The sequence below is a fragment of the Dendronephthya gigantea genome, unplaced genomic scaffold, assembly GCF_004324835.1.
Source record: "Dendronephthya gigantea isolate DGI-Jeju-01 unplaced genomic scaffold, DenGig_1.0 000090F, whole genome shotgun sequence".
Taxonomy (NCBI): Eukaryota; Metazoa; Cnidaria; class Anthozoa; order Malacalcyonacea; family Nephtheidae; genus Dendronephthya; species Dendronephthya gigantea.
The window spans coordinates 142,501-160,843 of NW_021163100.1; the positions used below are offsets into that span (position 1 = coordinate 142,501).

Below are 18,343 nucleotides of genomic sequence, written 5' to 3' on the forward strand. Positions count from 1 at the left end.
ATTATTTTTAACTTTTACTGCATGTATAATATGCCCTCCTTAGATGAAGAATCGTTGTACGTTGGATAAAACGTACGTTTTTTTCAGTTTGGATGTGCTTCTTCTTTCATGTTTGATTATACGAATGTTGTTATTGTCGTTCTGTGTGACGATAGGGGATGCTCATTGCTTTCTAGCTGATAAATTTTCTTGATGGTGAAACATTGATTTCGTTAGCTTTTGTGGCGTTAATTAGAAGCTTAATTAGAGCTTAATTAGAGGCTCAATGAGACGCCTAATTAGAAGCTTAATTAGAAGCTTAATTATAAGCTTAATTTGAGCCTTAATTAGAAGCGTGATTAGATGGGGGTCGTGTTATGCCCGATTGATATTAAAGTTATTGTTCTTATAATTTGTAAACATGAATATGGGAATAATTATGAACCGCCCTGTTTGAGAGCTATAGGACTGGCTATAGCCCTGGTTGTGGTACCAATGGACCAGAACCAATATTTTGCAACCTGCAACCAAACTTTCCAATTTTAACTTACAAGGAATCACCGTTTCGTCATTTGAGGCAATTTAGAAACATTTTCAGGGAATAGCTATGCATCTTATCATACAGAAAAAACTCGTGAAAACACCGGAAACTTTGTTTAATTCTTGTTAATTGTTTAGAAACCTTTGTCTATTTAGGCACCGTTTTCCTACATTTCCACGATTTGCGTTTCTCGAGTATACGATTTTCATTCATCTTTTTGCATTACACTAAGCGTGACAAATCCAGATATTTGAACTATATAAGACGTATTTTCGGGCCCGTCATTACAGATATATTTAACTTAAAAATATAAACCCTTTCCCACAAATGACCTCCTAACGACGCGGCAATATCAAACATTTCTACATGGTGCTAATAGATACCTTGCGTGGATTTAAAATATTCTCCAAACATATCTCGAGAACATTGATGAAATTAATTGTTTTGTCTTACGGTTTAGGTTCTCCTGGGGAATCGGTGGCCGACAGTGGAATATTTGACGACGGTAAATAGTGTTTAATAAACTCTGTTAGGACTTTTTGCGCTGTCCTTTGATTATATTTATAATACCACTGAATGCTTAATTTGTGCATGCTACAGTAAACCACTCTAATACAATTATTACATGATAATGTGATATTATTAATGTTCGTATGTATGTGTATATGTATATACTGAAAGTAGGTCAGCGCCCCATCAAAAGAAGCCTAAAAAACCGAGTTCGGATCTCGCTCGAGACAACGAGATAATCCAAGCATGCGTAGAACGTTTTACCAACCATCACTACACTTTTATGTATCTTTGAGAAGACGTGAATGATTGGAATTAAAGCCCGTTTCCCACTAGGCGAATTTATTTGCGCGAACTGAAAAAACGTAGGAAGCGACTTTACTTAATTCGTGGTGAATTTTTTCATGAATCAATGATATCACCGGATTTCAGATGTCGCTTCGCGTCGCGCGAGTAGATTTGCCAAGTGGAAAACGGGTTGTAATAATCTGTTCCATCCAGGTTCCGTTAGACACTATCGACAAATTTTGGTCGACACGTTGGATGCGAAAACAGCAAATGTTGATAAAGTGGTAGCTAAAGATGTTAGGGTCAATGGAAATTTTAATGTCGAAACAGGAAGAGCTGATCTGGCTTATCACTTGACATTAAGAGATCCTGATAACTACGATGACCTTAAAGAAGGCGACATTGTCGGGTTTTACAAAAGCGAATCGGGTGAAACATATATTCAACGTCTTCGAAGCGATAATGTTCATAATGCGTTACATGCTGGTGTTATCAGCCGTTCTCATTGGTTGGCTGGGCATAAACCAGCTAACCCAGGTTAGTAATTATATCAACTGCAAGCTACACATGGTCTATTTGTCAGCCTTTAGCACAATTCAATTTCTCCTATATCCTATCCTTTTGCACAATTCCATTTTTCCTATATCCTATCCTTTAGCACAATTCCATTTTTCCTATATCCTATCCTTTAGCACAATTCCATTTTTCCTATATCCTATCCTTTTGCACAATTCTATTTTTTCTATATCCTATCCTTTTGCACAGTCCCATTTTTTCCTGTATCCTATCCTTTAGCACAATTCCATTTTTCCTATTCCTATATTTCTCTGCGTGTTGGACACGATCAAACTACTTGTAGGCTCAATCATCGGTGATTATTATGTTGTAGTTTTTGCGGCGTTTCTTCATGTAATTTTTCAGATGGCGCAACATGCGCGCGAGTATCACAAAGCCTGGCCTGACTGTAATGAATTCAGAACTCGCAGCCAGTATAAATCTTTATATTATATCTTCTTTTAGTTATAAAGACAGACACGGTCTGCGTTATTGGCATCGTTAACGTCAAAGTTGTAGGAAGCATTGAGAATGGTGAACGAATTTATGCATCCACTGATAATCCTGGTAAAGCTATACCTCAAACTTACATGCCTGCGGGATCTTTCCTTCGTAAGAAACATGTGTTGTTAGGCATGGCTTTAGAATCGAAGAAGAGCACCAAGATGCTTGATGATACTCATTTAGTCAAGTGCTTTGTGTGTATAGTACTTGATGTAAGCAGGAGAGAATTGTTAGAAGAGATTGAAGATATGTATGGCTGGTACGAAAAAAGTACAGAAGAGCAGATTAAGATCGCCAATAAAAAGACTTGGGGAAGTAAGTTTCCATGCACTTGCTTCTATTCCACTTATTTTTTTCCTGAGTGATATGATTGAAAGTGACCAGACTTTGTGACCTTATAGTTTCCAGCTGGGTAGCATTATCCACTACTTATATATAGCATTTTTTTATCTAAAATTACTCGCGTGGATGAAAATTGAGAACTCAGAACCAACTGATTTGGCTCTTGGTTTTGGATTTTTGGTTAAATCTTGGTTTTTGGTTAAAAAATTTAGTATAATTTACAATTATTCGAGGTGAAGATCGCAAAACCGAGACGAAGTCGAAGTTTTTATTCGGCGATATTCACCGAGCCTGAGGTCAATAATTGTTTTAGTATAATTACAAAGGTGGTTTCTGAAAAAGAAGCGGTGGTAGAAAATGTTTTATAAACGTAAACAATTATCTCAACAGTTTTACAGCGATTCAAATAAACAATGTTTTTGGCAAAAAAAGCATTCTACGAAGAAGTTTTACCTTTAATTTTATGCCTAATTTTTCACTTCTTTTGTGCTTTGAGCTACAGTATTTTCGTCAAAATAACGTATTTCCTCATCTGTCACGTTGACAAAAAGAATTCGCCGCCATTTTGAAAAATCCGCTTAGGTGATTATCGCGTAATAATCCGAGGTCGCTCGACCAATCAGTTGCCAGAATTTTCAATTATGACCTTTGTAATTACGTTTGCGTAACGTTGTTCTTTACTCTGAATTATGGCGTACTTTTCTCTAGGACTAAAAGGATATGCTCTCTCCACCGTTCTTGCTCTTGGCCTTATTATATGCCTTATTTATCAGTGGTTAGTCCCGGGATCAATGTTCCGCTACTGGCTTTGTCGTCGGGGATCTATCCCGGATCATATATTGTATTACTCTTACGTGGATGTAAACCAGCTGAGGGTAAGAATGGAGAACTTAGGGCACATTTGAAGTTGAAAGTGCATGGTGCGCAGATGCATATATAGTGCAGTAAACGTGGGGGGGGAGGCTAGAACCATAAAAACCGTTGCTAGAACTCCCTCCGCAGATTTTTCCATCCGGACTGATCAAAACAGTAAAGAAGTATTTATTCTTTTACCCAAGGTAACGTTCGGTTCTATTATAATTATGTAGTCAGGCTCATGCAACAACGGCAACAAGGAACAAAAACCATATTCGTTTATTTTACCTAAATTCGATTCTTCCCTGATAACCATTTAGTTCGCTATATTAAGATTTAAGAAATATAAACTACTAGTTAAAAGTTTGGATAAATTATATTCTTAGGAAAACGAAACAAATAAGTTTCGCTCGGATTGGTGAGATAATTGTTAAATTCCACCCGCTCCAACAGCCAATCAGACTGCACATGGCCAGAAATGTAGGCCAAGCATGAACGAGTTTTTGCTAATTTAAGAAGCCAATATGAAATCGCCTCTGGGAAAGAGTGCCGAATCATTAAAATTTGTTTTCTATATAACCCACAATTGAGAAGTCATGTTTGTCCACGTCTAAAACATCATCAATTTCATCGATCTCTAATTACTGAAAGTTTGAGGGCAACTCGAGATGCCCAAGTATGTTTCCGAGAAAGAATATTTTTATGATGGTCATCGTATAGGAAAGTATATGAAATTATTCCTAGCATATTATTGATACCTGGGGTAGCTTACGGTTCACGTTTCTGCTCGTTGCCGGCGAACATCGGCAAATGTCCACATCAGATCAGGCTCATAAAGGCTCTAGCTTTTTTTACATCGCATTTTATAAGCTTAAAAACACATGTAAATGTGTTTCCCACAATCTTGCAATTTGGTTTTTTGTGTTCCCCAAGGCGATGAAATTCATCAATTTCGCAGAGTGATTTTTGATCGCCATTATTTTCTTTTAACTTTTGCTATATGATACAATGTAATAACCTAAATATATTCAACAATATTTTAGAACTATTCGAACTAAGTCGCGTCGCCAGCATCGATAAGTTCGTCATTTCTTTTATTATCTACTATGTATCAATTTTTATAATTGTGTTTGTTTATAACAGGGCTGTATCTGTATTAGATTGTGTGGTTGGTTGATAACATAAAACAATCGCCATATTGTCCTTCTCGCAAATAGAGGACTGGTCTAAAACTGAATCGCCGGAGCCCATACACCTCACCACTTACCCGCTTGCATTTCTGACCATAACAAAATATTCCAAACGCTGCTGTTTTGTGAAGTTTTGTAAAAATTAAATTCTTGCAAATCTCCATTTTTTTAGTCATATAATGTTCATGGCATCGAATTCACTTGGGAGAAACTCCAGGATAAAGTTGGATTCAAGTTTAAAAAAAACACTCGCGCTGGTAAGCATTTGGCTTTCTTCATTTCTTCAAGACGTAACCAATCAGAGAATGTAATTGGTAATGAACGATTAATTAATGGTGGCCGGATCCAAACACGGGCTTCGACCAATCAGAACGCACGTTATATACATGTTATTTAATAAAGCTACTTAATTATATGATAAGTGGCAAAAGCAATATGGACGACAGTTTTGCTCAGAAATGATGAATCTGAAACACTTTTTGAAAGCGCAGTTCAAAGAAATTAAAAAAAAAAATACTTAGGAGTCAGTAAAACGGACAAAAAGCTTTTTCAGTTAACGAAAACGGGCTTTTAAATTTAATTTAGTTCACCTGTTCACTTAACAAAACATTGATTCAAATTGAATCAATAACTGCTCTAGTAAAATTTTTTATGCAATATTTATTTTGCTAATGAAATAGTATTTAATTTGTATAGCTACATTATAAAACAATCATACCACTTAGCCTCGTTGTATATGGCTGCCATTTAATTGCAACTTGCAAGACAATTCCACTTTTGAGAGATGTAACTTTTGTGTTTATTATACATGCCATATAGGCGTTCCTAGTCTATCACTTACATTTTGAAGACTCTTCGCTAAATACATCTTTTAAAAATAGAATTTGCATTTGAGGTTGCGAGAAAAATTTATCGTATACGCGTATAACAGGGTGCTTATTCAAATTTATGAATGTACGTATTAAGCACAGCTAAACTTAGGTCACGTCTTTACTATATAGGCAACTTACAGCATCCGCATGTAGCTCTAGTTCTCAAATCTTTCAACATTCCAACAGTCAGCGAATGTAAAATAAACATGTTTTCACCATATCTGAGTACAAGACAGCTGCTTTAAAAGAATCAAAATACTAGTTAATTTCCCGCGTTTTTTATCCCAAGATGGCGGCTATTTACGTAGCTCGTCATGTGTGACTTCATGTGGTCTATACAAAAGTTTAGCTCTATTAAGACTTTTAATTTCTGTTTGTAGAAGAACCGATACGCTATTATCTTAACTTGGACCGCTGTGCTTACTATTGGGCCGATGGTGCATCTGGAAACAACATTGGTGGCCGTAAATATGTCGGAGGATCAAGGATTTTATCTGTTGGGAAAAATTGTAAGAAAGTTTATGAATTGTATGAACAAACACATCAGTGGATGGATGTGAAAAATCAAAGTTCTGTAAGATGTACACCGAACAGCAATGCTGGTTTACTTTTAAAATAGAAAATAGAGCCAGGGTCGTACGCAGGAATTTTTGCCAGCGGTGTAGTACGACTTTTTTGTAGTTAAAGTTAATATAGTAAAATGAAGATTACAACCAGTGGTGTAGCCAGCCTGACGATTTTGTCCTGCTATGTAAATTTCGAGTTATTATAATTACTCATGTCTTTAGAAACTTATTGTTTTCACAGTCAGTTAACACCAAAATATTAGCATAGCGGGACAAATCGACAGGCTGGCTACGCTACTGATTACAACTTCAGTGTTTATCAAGGGGGGGGCCTCTCCCTCCCCCTGCTGTGCACAGCTCTGAATAGAGCCGTACGAAACATTATAGTAAATGGATTTATATAGCCGTAATATATATATAATTTTATATAATTATTATAATAAATTACATGCTGTTTTGTCGCAAAGCGAAAAGGCCGTAGTGGCATGTTTGTTTGGTGTAACTGTTTAAGTATGGAAAAAATCGATCAAAAAGTATCAATATTTGCTTGTTTTGTCAGAGATCTAAAATACCCATGTCCAAGTCTTCCTTCGCACTTACTTATTTTATCGTCGAGTTATGACCCTGCTATGGCAACCCTAGAATCTTTACGTGCATGCATCAGTGCACCTCTTGTCAGGAGGACTTTTTCACCACACGTATACCGTAGTAATGCGCTTTCATCCTATACGAATGCGTAAATAAATGCTTCGTATTCGCAATTATGTGCACGTTGCTTGTGTCAGTTAAAAGCTCGTTTAATCAAAAGGGTGAGAATTCTCATCAGCATGTATAACCAAGATATAATATTGTATAAACCTTCATCTTAATACCATAATATAAACAAGATCACGTTTTTTGACACGCAATATTGCCATTACTATCCTGAAGACTTTACCCAAGAGATGACTGCATGGGTGAAGATAAGGGCATTACGTGTATCCACTCGCAGCATTTCACTTACAATTTGTAATTCTAGCTATATGTGTATAGAAATCAATGCACAGTAGAATTATAAAAAAAAATCGTTCCTCACCGAGTAAATTAACTTGCAATTTCATTGGACATACATTTTTTTCATATGTGAAATATTGTCGTATGGCAATTTTCTTACGTTTTTTTCAAGATGGCAAATAAGAAAGACAATCTGCAACGTCCTGATTAATTAGGCGGCTGTTTATATTTCGACCGGATATCTATAGCGAGATCACGGTTATGAATACAATTCCTAATAAAAACCTCTGCGCGTTGTTTATATGGATACGCAGGCTGGCCCGGTTGCCGAGGTGGAACCATTTGTGTAAATTTTGATATTTCTCAGCGTTTCTTTACACATTTTGGAACATTAGGCTAAAAACCAACAAACGGTGGAAATGTACTGTAATAGATGCTGATATTAATGTGATGTGAACTTTAAACGCAAAGCCAATTAAAGCCATGTAAAAAATTTCTATCCAGACAAGCGGGATGAAATCCTCTCATATAAACACAGGACAAGTTTATCCCATTTACCGGGCTGTCTCACTGTCCGAGCTTGTTTCGCTGTCCGATCTCGGCTCCCATATAAACAGTCCCAACGGCAGAAAGTTTGCATTTTTTGAGAACGTTAGCAAATTATGTCACTTTCATTTCGGGAACTATTTTATATAAAATTATAAACATTTACAAAGTAAAATGAACACATTTATTTGTTCATGAACAAACATGTCGATACCTTTTAAACAACACAGATACAATTAAGAACGGAGCGACAAAAGAGGAACGATGTATAATCAATATAAGCTACATGACATTCAGGTATAGACGTAAGTGGTTATGTGTTCCAGTGGGTGTGAACAGGGGTGACTATAGCCCAACTAATGAGACAGTGGGAAAGAGGAGCACGGCTGACTAGTAGCCCACTGAACTATTGAGACAGTGGGGGGAGAGGAATAGGGGTGATTAATAGCCAAACTAAAGAACAATTGCCGGGGAAGAGAAACAGGGGTGATTAACGGCCAAACTAGACAGTGGGCAAGAGGAACAAGCGTGATTAGTAGCCAAACTAATCCGACAGTGGGAGGGAAATGGACAGGGGTGACTAGTAGTCCAACCCATGAGACAGTGGAGGAGGAGGAATGAGAGGAGGAACGAGAGGGGAAAGAAAGGGGTGAATATAGTTGCCCAACTAACGAACTAGGTGAAATAATTATACAGGAAATGGTAAGCAACTAAACAGTTGCCTTATCAAAATGCAAACAAGAGGTGGGAATTTTGTAAGCGCTGGTCAAAAAATTGCGGGCGTAAAGCCTTTTTACAATTTTTACGTCCGAAGTGCGTGTTTGCTGCATTGAATGTGGCAAGTCAACGAGACCTTGCTCCATGGGATTGGGCTGCATGCTCTCAAACTACTCATAAAGATTCGTTAGACCTAAACATGAGCCTATGAAAAAAAATTTCAAAACACGTGGAAGACATTATGAGCGCTTTACGAGGGTACACCGATCGCCGCCCGAGCATCCGACGAGTGTGAAATTCCTATTGTTTTGATTTAAAATTCTATTCATTATTATTCTATCACTATAAACCCTGAAATCTACTGGAACCTTCATCTTCAACTACTCAGATATATAGAGAACTACTAACGATTAGCCTTTTGCCAAAATCGTGTGCAAAATTATAAATACTTTTTGAAATATACCTAAAATATGAAGACGAAATTCAAAGTATAACCAGCAAGTAAAATCTGTTCATTTTCGCCTATTTATAATCAGTAACGCTATAAGCTGGCGATTTTCAAGGTAATTTCAATTTGCAATTTCGTTGTAATTCCGCTGCTATAGCATGGCAGGTAGACTTGCCTCAAGTCTGCCCCTTGATGATATAAAATTAGTATAATGGCAACCTAAGAGATTTTAATGGCACCCTAAAAAAATTAGTATAATGGCACCCTAAAAAAATTAGTATAATGGCACCCTAAAAAAATTAGTATAATGGCACCCTAAAAAAAGTAGTATAATGGCACCCTAAAAAAATTAGTATAATGGCACCCTAAAAAAATTTAATGGCACCCTAAAAAATTAGTATAATTGCACCCTAAAATCGGGCGAGGAAAATGGCGGAGAGAGAGGGAGTGGAGAGGCAGACTTGTTTCCCTTGGAGGAATTTGAATCTTGTTACGGCTTCTGCAACCTGCCTCTGCTGGTCTCTGATCGTTTCGAAACCACATTCAGTTGCTCCGTATTGAATGGTATCCTTTATTGATCTCGTTTTCAGTATTTTTACATTGTATTTGGAGGCCTCGCGATCGTGTAATATGATCGGGATGTCAAACTCGCAAATATCACGCAATTTATATAAATGCCCCGCCTCCGGTTGAAAATTCAGCCGGTAAATTTGGCGCGCTGCAAGGGAAAAAATTTTTTTTAAAAATCAGCGTTCTCTGCTGTATAGTCATGTTACAACGAGTCACTTGGTTATCACCAGTTTTAAAATTCAAAAGTTCCGATCGAATTTCGACGAAGATTTTTTTAAATTCAAAAAATTCGTTAACATGCAAGTCTTCCATTTATTGCTGCATGGTTCTATTATACTGCAGGAAGTTAAATCGTTTCACATCAGTCAGTTCAATAAAAACCAAGTTCCTTAGTCTCCTGCCCGACTTCTTCGAAGCTCGATGTTGTTTGCTTGAAGAAAAATTTCAAAAATGTCGATCATTTGCAGAAACAAAGATTTATTTTAGCGCCATGGGGTACATAATATCTATGCGCATAAATATATGCCTTGTTATTTACATCAGTAATAGTTATGTTCCATAAAGCTGCTAGTAGCAAATATATCTCAGCGTCTGTTCGATTTTATGTGTTAAAAGATCTCAACTGTGGAACAATTTTTACTTCAAATCTAATTGGGTGAGTTTAAAATCAACACCAGGTTCTGTTTTCTACCAGATATATAATTACATGGTGTATTACATGAAATTTAACATTGAATTTACGTATACAATACATTATTGCCCTATAGACATTTTTTTCAACGATTATTGATTACTAACAATATTTGATTTGGTTCGGTAAGAGTCTTTTATAGAGGAGCGAAGTTATAGTAGAATGTACGGACGGCTTCGATTAAAAAATCAATAATTTAGATTGACAGCTAAAAACCAATAGCATCAGGTCAGACTGAGTACCGGAAGACGAAGCAAACTTCCTTTATGTATTATATATATATACGATTTCTGATTCTAATAATTCTGATAAATTATTGTGAAAAACTAGAGATCGAGCTCACAATACAAACAGGACGTCCAGTAGGCCTATACGTTGTAATGCGTAATAGGTTTTATAACTTACTTTGACAGGCAACAAACGAAGGCGGTAAGAATACCTGTATATAAGAACTCACTAATAATCGATAATATCTTAATATAAATCTAGCCATCCTCTCGAGAATCTGGATGTGGCTATAGATGAAACAAACACAACATTGCTTATTTATATAATGGTCACTAAAGGTTTATTAAAGCTTAGCTAAACTATGCTTGCTACCATAATAATTATTATGACAAGTCTCAGACTTGTAAGTAAACAATCATTATATATCCCTTTGCGAGCTCATGCTGAGTTTGAGGTTAATGGTTTGTCTGTCAGTTCACTAATGAATAGAGATATTAGCTGGGCTAAGGATAAACTGGGTATATTATGGTCAGTATTTTTTGCCCCGAGCTATCTTAGAAAGGGGCAAAACTAGCGTAATATAGGGGGGATTGAATATTCAAATAATCTGTTCTTCCTGGCAGATTTCTTTTTTACATACGTATTTCGGAAAGCCCCCTTCTCAATTATCGCTGTAGTTTTGCCCGCCGATCTTGGAAACTTTCCCTCTAGTTCATCAATTTATCTCACCAAAATATATTTTGCGAACGCCATCCCAGTACAAATACCAAACCAAATAGGTCAACTATGCGCTATCCAGTTTTTCGCTCGGATAGACGCAAAAGGAATTTTTTTAGTGTCCCCGAAATCCCCCAGTGTGGCCTTCAAGATATGGGTTAGGAACGGAGGGAGATATTGATTTATTTATGCCAGTTCTTATCTTTTTCTGTACACTGGATTTTTTTAGAACCTGTATAATGATACTATAATTAGAAATTAGAAAGTGGTAGTGCCATTATCTCCCCCCAGTTATCGCTTGGGTAGTCTTCTGGTATGTAAAGGTAATATTGCGTGTCAAAAAACTTGATCTTGTTTATAATTATTATGATAAACGTATGCAATATTTTATTGTGGTTATATTGATTAGAATTCTCTCTCAAATGTGAACATTAGAAGTGTGAATATGAAGCATTAGGCATTCGCATAGGATCATCCACGTCAAGAATATAGGAAGGAAAATGAAATTTAAAATATTTTCATTTCCATGACTATGGATGTAGTATGGAAGCAGTATGGGTGTAGCATATGCCACTGAGCTATATTAAATTCCTGGAGGACCGGCTCGTCATTTTTCGGTAACTTCGCCGCCATCTTTTTGGCGACACGATTTGGCCGCGAGCCGGTCCTCCAGGAATTTAATATAGCTCAGTGGCATATGCCCATAGTATGGATTTTGAATAAAAAAATCCAGTGATACACAGTAAGAAATTAATGGTGGAGAATAAAAGAATTTTGTTTTCATTGAAAAAATCATTGGGAAATGCGTATAGAGTCAAACATATTTTCCTAGATGCAGAAAAAAATGTGACAATGGAGCCAAAAACAACTGGTGTTAATGGAATCGTTAATGATGAAAATAATAAGTGGTCGTTAGAAAACTACCCGTTTATAATAGCAGTGATTGTGGCATTGGGAGCGTTGGTTGTTTTAGCGTTCTTTGTTTGGATGAAATGTAGAAGAAAGGATGTTTTTAACGTATGGTACCCTCAAATTTAATTATATATTAGTTTCGAAGTATCGCGTATCATTTAATTGGCTGCTGATTTTATTAGACTGACGTAGCCAAATGTTGTTATTTTTGTCTTAATTGAATGGAAACTTTTTTGCATAACGGGACTAAAACAGGTCGGGCTGGCTGACCTGTTTCAATTGTCCGTAATCCTGAAGAAGAATTATAACCATGCCTCTGACTGAATGAGCGAGGATGATTAATATAAGAGTGCAGCAGAATAAATTATGCGGTCACTTTAATCGGCTAACGTTTTCAAAATAAAAAAGTTATAGCAATATGTCTTGTTTCTTCCAATTGAACATTGTCAGAGCATTTTTATAGCATATATTTAAATGCATCAGAAATTTCCAAATTTTGTTGCTACGAATCATGCCCTTGCACGAGGAATGTGGATATATCGCTACTATAATGAAGTTGAACGAGTCAAGCTTCCGGCGTGTATTGTAAAAAGTTGCATAAGTCACATGCAACTCAACGAAAACATTTTGCATTTAGGTTAGACGTGCAACCATGCAAATGGGACCAGAGATTGGTGAAGTAAATGGTCAACCAAGAACAAATAGAACTCCTGGTTCCGGCTCAAGAACTTCTCACCAGATCAAGCGATCAGATGATGCCTTTTGGGAGTTTCCTAAAGGCAAAATTGTGATTCTTAAAATTTTGGGTGAAGGCACTTTTGCCACTGTAAACAAAGCGAAGATTTTACCTTTGCACGCCATGAATCAAATCAATTGTGGGATTGTTGCTGTGAAGACTCTCAAAGGTACAGTTATGGCATTCAAAACAGTAACGTCGTGAATTTAATTTATTTCTACTTATTTCTGCTATTTCTTGACAACATAGAGAACACAGACGAGAAGGATCGTACAAATTTTCTAAATGAACTAAACGTGATGAAGAAGCTAGAGCCACATCCATACGTCGTACAACTTCTGGGCTGCTGCACTTCCACTGGTACTGCGATTACAGTATTCTCAGTAATTCTCTACCGCAACTGTCACTGCTACCAATTTACATTTTATGCTTTGTTTTCGCCATCTGCATGATTTTCAATCAATCATGCATGTGCATAAACGACATTAGACTTCGCTGTGTCATTAAAATCTCATGAAAGAACTTAGTCTAGTTCTCTTATTTGGCCTGGTGATTAAACTAGTCAGATCTTTAATTGCATATCTGTTACTTTGTCACTATTCATGTTGCTTAGCGAAAAAACCAAGCTTCAGTCACTGGCGTCACCAGCTTGATATGTGAGGGGGACGTATTCATATATTCGTGTTTTACAATATTCACTTCTTTTCAAATTGATTGCTTTTAGGTTTAGTGAACGTGAATGTATGAATACGTCTCTCCCCCACTATTAGTAGTAGCCAGCCTGACGATTTAGTCCTGCTATGCGAATTTTATGTTATTATCATTATTCATGTCGTTAGAAAATCATTGTTTTCACAGTCAGTGAACACCAAAATATTGGCATTGCAAAAACACGCGGGACAATAGCTATGCATAATTTGTGGTCTCATGACAGCGTTGTCATTTTTACGATGCCTTCAAATGAGGCATTTTACGGATTCTCGATGAAATAAACGCAGCGGCAATGTGATAGCTGTTTAATAGCTTATATGAAACTGCAATGTTAGCTAGACATCGGAGGTTCTTAGCACAATTGAAACGTTTGTATGATTATTTCAAAGTAATGGCAGCGTAAAAACTTCCCGTAGCTAATTTCTAGCAAAATAATTGACTAACAACGTCGAGCTTACCGCGTCGTAGACTCGTAGATAATAAACTCCATACTATAGATGCTGGTGACGCCACTGATGATTGTATTCAATGCATCGGTACGTGAGACTCGCCGTGTAGCAAAATTAGTCGTCATAGCTAAATTTGCTTTTGTTATTCGCAGAACCGTATTTGTTAATACTGGAGTACTTGGTTGGTGGAGATCTTCTGGGTTATCTCAGAAAATCCCGTGGATATAAAGATCCTTATAATACTGGAGAGTATGTTCCAACATCAAGGCTGACAGAGAATGATCTATTGTCTTTTGCATGGATGGTTGCTGATGGAATGACTTTTCTCGCCCAAAATGAGGTAATACCGCCTTCACCATGGAAGTAGAGGATAAGCCTATAAATGGTAAAATACCAGTTCACAAGATTGTCTATAAAAACGCCAGGATATCCAGAAACACGTGGCCGTAGGTATAAAAGCTTAGTTAGGGGGGGGGTGTACATTTAGGTTTTCGGCTTATGCCCGACTGGTTTCTAGTCATGTTGTGAATGTGTACATCCTTATTTCTCGTACGCTAATGCTCGTAGTGCTTACTTTGTAGTAAGTTGCTGCATGCGATTCTATGCCTAACAATTCTCACATTATAGATAATCCATCGTGATTTGGCAGCGAGGAATGTTCTTGTTGGAGCGCACAATGTCTGCAAAGTGTCAGATTTTGGTTTGGCAAGGGAGGGGTCTTACGACAGAGAATCAAAGGTTTGTTACGAGTTATTACGATACAGTCAATTATTAAATTCGGGAATTTTTTGTTTACTGCAGCAACACATGCATACAGGTTCTTGAACAAAAACTTCGCTGGGCTACGATATGACTTAATAACTTATACCTATATAACATCTTAAAATCTTTGGTTATTGCGTAAACGGTTTTCAGTAAATATTTCAGTAAACTTAATCTTTCTACTGTTGTGCACACCTTTTTTCTGATTTTACGTGATTTTTCAGACTTCAGTAACGCAAGCAGGACAAAATTGCATCATGCGTGAACTCTTTTCGTTCTCAGAGGTCTAAACACATGCAGCTATGTTGGCACTTTAACCACATTAAGGCGCCCGGTTTTCCACGAGCGATAATTTTCGTGCGATGCGACGTTTTACTTTAATTTTGACATCTTTGACGTAGGCACGTCTTCCTGTTAAATGGATGGCTCCTGAAGATATATTTGCAGGAAAATGTACCACCATGAGCGACGTGTAAGAAGAGTTATTTGCTCTATAACTAGTATTTTATTGAGGAAAAAATGCATAACATTCTCGGGTGGGATTCTCAGGTGGGGAGGGATTTCAATTTATGTCGGACGGATTAAAATTTAATTTCATAATAATTGCAGCACTTTATACTTATAGTCATAGCGTTCCTTGTCTACCCTGCTTACAAAAAATAATAGTGCTCTTAAACAGTCTTAATTTTTTCTTTTATACAAGGTGGTCCTACGGAATTTTGCTAATGGAAATTTTTACCATAGGTAAGAAATTAACAAAATTGTATAATTATAAGTAAAATTTAAGTTGAATATTTACCAGCCATATTTTCTTTAAAAATAAAAACCCGCAGTAAATTTTCACGAATCACGATCTCGGATGTCGGTTCCACTTCGCTTCGCCCAAAAAAATTCTCGCGTAGTGGAAAATGCGTTTTAGTGAGTTTTTAGAATGTAGGTGTAAGAGTTAAAGAAAGATCGTTTCAAATAAAAAAAATTGCTTACATTTTGTTTTTAATTTTTTTGGAAACCCGTCCATTATTTCTACTGAGAATGATCTAAATACGTATTTTCGATTCTTATAATCAGTCAGCCTGGGTATTTTTTTTGTTCACGTATACGTACGTTTAAATCTGACTTCGTAACTAATATAAACACTTTATTGTTTAATTTAGGTGATTCTCCATACCCGGGATATAAAGGGAAAGATGTTCCAGACTTAGTTGAAAGTGGCTACAGAATGCCGAGGCCCAAGCATTTGTCGGTTGAGATGTAAGTGCACAATAGAAAACGCGGGGTCGCCGCGTTTATTGAAAATAATTTTGCGAATAATTTTTTCAAAAGTTAACTAGGAGGGTGCTTGACTGCTTAGGAAGAAGCAAAGATCAAACGAATTTATCTAGAAAACTTGCTAAATATGAAAGAATTTTTAGACTTAATATAAACAGTATTGATCACAAGCGATCCATATAATTATTAAGAAATAAGAGGATCAGATTTTTGCTAAGTACTAATACTCAAGGTGAGTCAAAAGTTTTGGGATTAAAGAAATTTGGTACCTGGTTATTTTATGGCGTATTCTATATGGCATCGTTATTACCTTACATTTTTGCCGAATGTCTCCTGTCGCTATTTCGACTACCATCGACACGCCTTTTTTTGTACGTGTTTGGTTCGATAATTTTTTGAGGTCAACAGGAGAAACGCTGAAATGATAATTCATCTACGTCTTGCAATAAAATTTTCTTTAAAATAATTGTCTTGCTACTATCTTTAGTTATTCCGTCATGGAAGAATGTTGGATAATCGAACCGCGAAAAAGACCACGATTTTCAGACATGGCATCGTTCTTCAAAGAAATGTTGGTAGAGGGTTCGAAGGTAGGCATATTGATTTTCTCAGGTGTCAAAATAGAATTATAAATGATCATTTTTTAATGTACAACGGAAAACCTTGCATGGCTAAGGTAGCGTTTGTTTTCTTAACGTTTCTTTAAAAATTTCAAGGGATGCAAACTTAAATGTATTCCTAAACGATTCTGCATGAATATTTTTTTCCAAAAGGCAAAAAGGCAAAAAAAAACGCTTCAGCAGTCGTTTTGGAGTTTAGAATTCACAGTGCCGTGCAACGTGTTACACACATACGTGCCATGAGTGTTTTAATTCTTAGTAAATTAATACATCGTTGAAAATAGCTGATCAATTTGATTCACAAATTTTGCAATTTCTTTTGTTTCCAGGATTACCTTGACTTGAATGTATTTGAAGACCATCTTTACGAAAATTTCGATGAAATTAAGCTGCAAAGATCAAGCATAAGTTGATGTATCTGGTAGTTTCGGTCGTATATAGGTAATCATTCCCTGCGAATACAATTCAGACCTGCATGTATATATTATTTTGTACTTCTAGCAGTATTTTCGTTTAACTGTCTGGCCTTTTTTAATTCAATTCCTCAAGGACCAATTTTTGTATGCCAATTTCATTTCCGCCATTTTGTGTTGGCAAAATCATTAGTTGTATATTCTGCAACAAAATAAATTAAAAACTCTACCAATCAGCATCAAGTAATTTTGTGATGATTTGGTTTAATTTCTTTGACCAATTTATAATTCCTGGTTTTCATAACCGTAATTAATAATTCATAATTTATCAGTTTTGTCTATGATCGGAAGCTCATCAATATATAAAAATATCTACTTCATTTGTCACCGACAACGGTTTTTAGAAGATCGTTGATAAATTACGACATAATATGAATATGAAAACCCGGATAAACTAGGAGCACCTTAGGGTTTCAAAGCATGGTATTTGATAAAAATAATGTAAATATAAGTGTGAATAAATTATTATCATTTTTCATATTCATAACATAGAGAGGCCTGAATGAATAGAGCCACGGAGACACAGGTTAATTGTGCTTGATATGTACTGAAATCTATTTATTATAGTTTTCCCGACTTATATAGCTACTATACTCCAGGGGTGAGTCAAAAATTTTTTTATTGACATAGCTATATGCAGATATAATTGACGAATGCAAATCGGACAATTTCCTTGTATGAATCAGGACCCATGCAAAACTAAAAGCCTCTTACAGACGAGCAAGTTTTCTATGACAAGTTTTTATGTGACAAGTTTTAATTGTTCGTCAGTACGTCCAACTTTGACAATTTTTTCTATGACAAGCACACTTGTTCAGAATCAAGTATACTTGATCTTGAAAAAATTGTCAAACACCAATTTCGCTTGTGTGTACGAGTCAACAAAGAAATTAAACCTGTCAAAGTAATGTGAGCACTTGTATGAGTTTGACCAGCGGACAATTGTATAATTTTGCAGTGTTAGCTAGCCTTAGCGCCGTACCCTTGACTGATTTTGGCGATAAAAACTGCCCAGAGGTTTAGAGGGAGTTTATGGGATATCGTTTCGGAATGATATAGAGATAAAGACAAAAAAAAACTGAATTGTGACGTTATTATTGCATTACAATCCTTACGTTATTACATTATTCATGCAGAAAGGAAATTTCGAAATGGCGCCTGTTAGCGCGCTTACATTGTCCGCTGAACGATTACATTGCTAACTGCGAACTAAATTGTCAAAGTAAACTTGTTAGCACGTTCACACGAACAAATAAAAATTTTCAAAGAAAAACGTGTCATAGAAAATTTGTTGTACAT

The 18,343-nt window shown here is 36.3% G+C and overlaps 2 protein-coding genes across 3 annotated transcripts in view; both read left to right on the forward strand.

Moving 5' to 3' along the window:
* Nucleotides 1-6,434, forward strand: part of LOC114533451 — an 8,546-nt gene extending 2,112 nt beyond the window's left edge. Inside the window, exons 4-9 of the mRNA XM_028554969.1 lie at nucleotides 981-1,025; nucleotides 1,532-1,855; nucleotides 2,339-2,692; nucleotides 3,428-3,594; nucleotides 4,937-5,021; nucleotides 6,017-6,434. Coding sequence (XP_028410770.1) covers nucleotides 981-1,025; nucleotides 1,532-1,855; nucleotides 2,339-2,692; nucleotides 3,428-3,594; nucleotides 4,937-5,021; nucleotides 6,017-6,255 — 1,214 coding nt within the window. The 3' untranslated portion in view covers nucleotides 6,256-6,434. The remainder of the gene's footprint in view (nucleotides 1-980; nucleotides 1,026-1,531; nucleotides 1,856-2,338; nucleotides 2,693-3,427; nucleotides 3,595-4,936; nucleotides 5,022-6,016) is intronic.
* Nucleotides 6,435-10,491: 4,057 nt separating this feature from the next.
* On the forward strand, nucleotides 10,492-17,168 carry LOC114533431 (tyrosine kinase receptor Cad96Ca-like). Of its 2 annotated transcripts, XM_028554943.1 has the most exons (11): nucleotides 10,492-10,596; nucleotides 11,945-12,129; nucleotides 12,662-12,929; nucleotides 13,010-13,120; nucleotides 14,073-14,260; nucleotides 14,548-14,658; nucleotides 15,084-15,154; nucleotides 15,386-15,426; nucleotides 15,837-15,933; nucleotides 16,439-16,541; nucleotides 16,901-17,168. In XM_028554943.1, exons 2-11 carry the CDS (start codon nucleotides 11,965-11,967, stop codon nucleotides 16,982-16,984), a joined length of 1,239 nt encoding a protein of 412 aa, XP_028410744.1. In that variant the 5' UTR covers nucleotides 10,492-10,596; nucleotides 11,945-11,964; the 3' UTR covers nucleotides 16,985-17,168. The 2 variants fall into 2 exon arrangements, with proteins under 2 accessions (XP_028410744.1, XP_028410743.1); XM_028554942.1 differs by lacking the exon at nucleotides 10,492-10,596 and having other exon boundaries at nucleotides 11,840-12,129.
* The last annotated feature ends 1,175 nt before the right edge of the window (nucleotides 17,169-18,343 follow it).

What these genes read in the sequence shown, in the direction of transcription:
- LOC114533431 (XM_028554942.1), top strand. Translation starts at nt 11,866, where the DNA reads ATGGTGGAGAATAAAAGAATTTTGTTTTCATTGAAAAAATCATTGGGA. An exon ending in CTTTTCTCGCCCAAAATGAG is followed by an intron (nt 14,261 to 14,547) that starts GTAATACCGCCT and finishes CTCACATTATAG; the next exon opens with ATAATCCATCGTGATTTGGC. An exon ending in TGTTGGTAGAGGGTTCGAAG is followed by an intron (nt 16,542 to 16,900) that starts GTAGGCATATTG and finishes TTTTGTTTCCAG; the next exon opens with GATTACCTTGACTTGAATGT.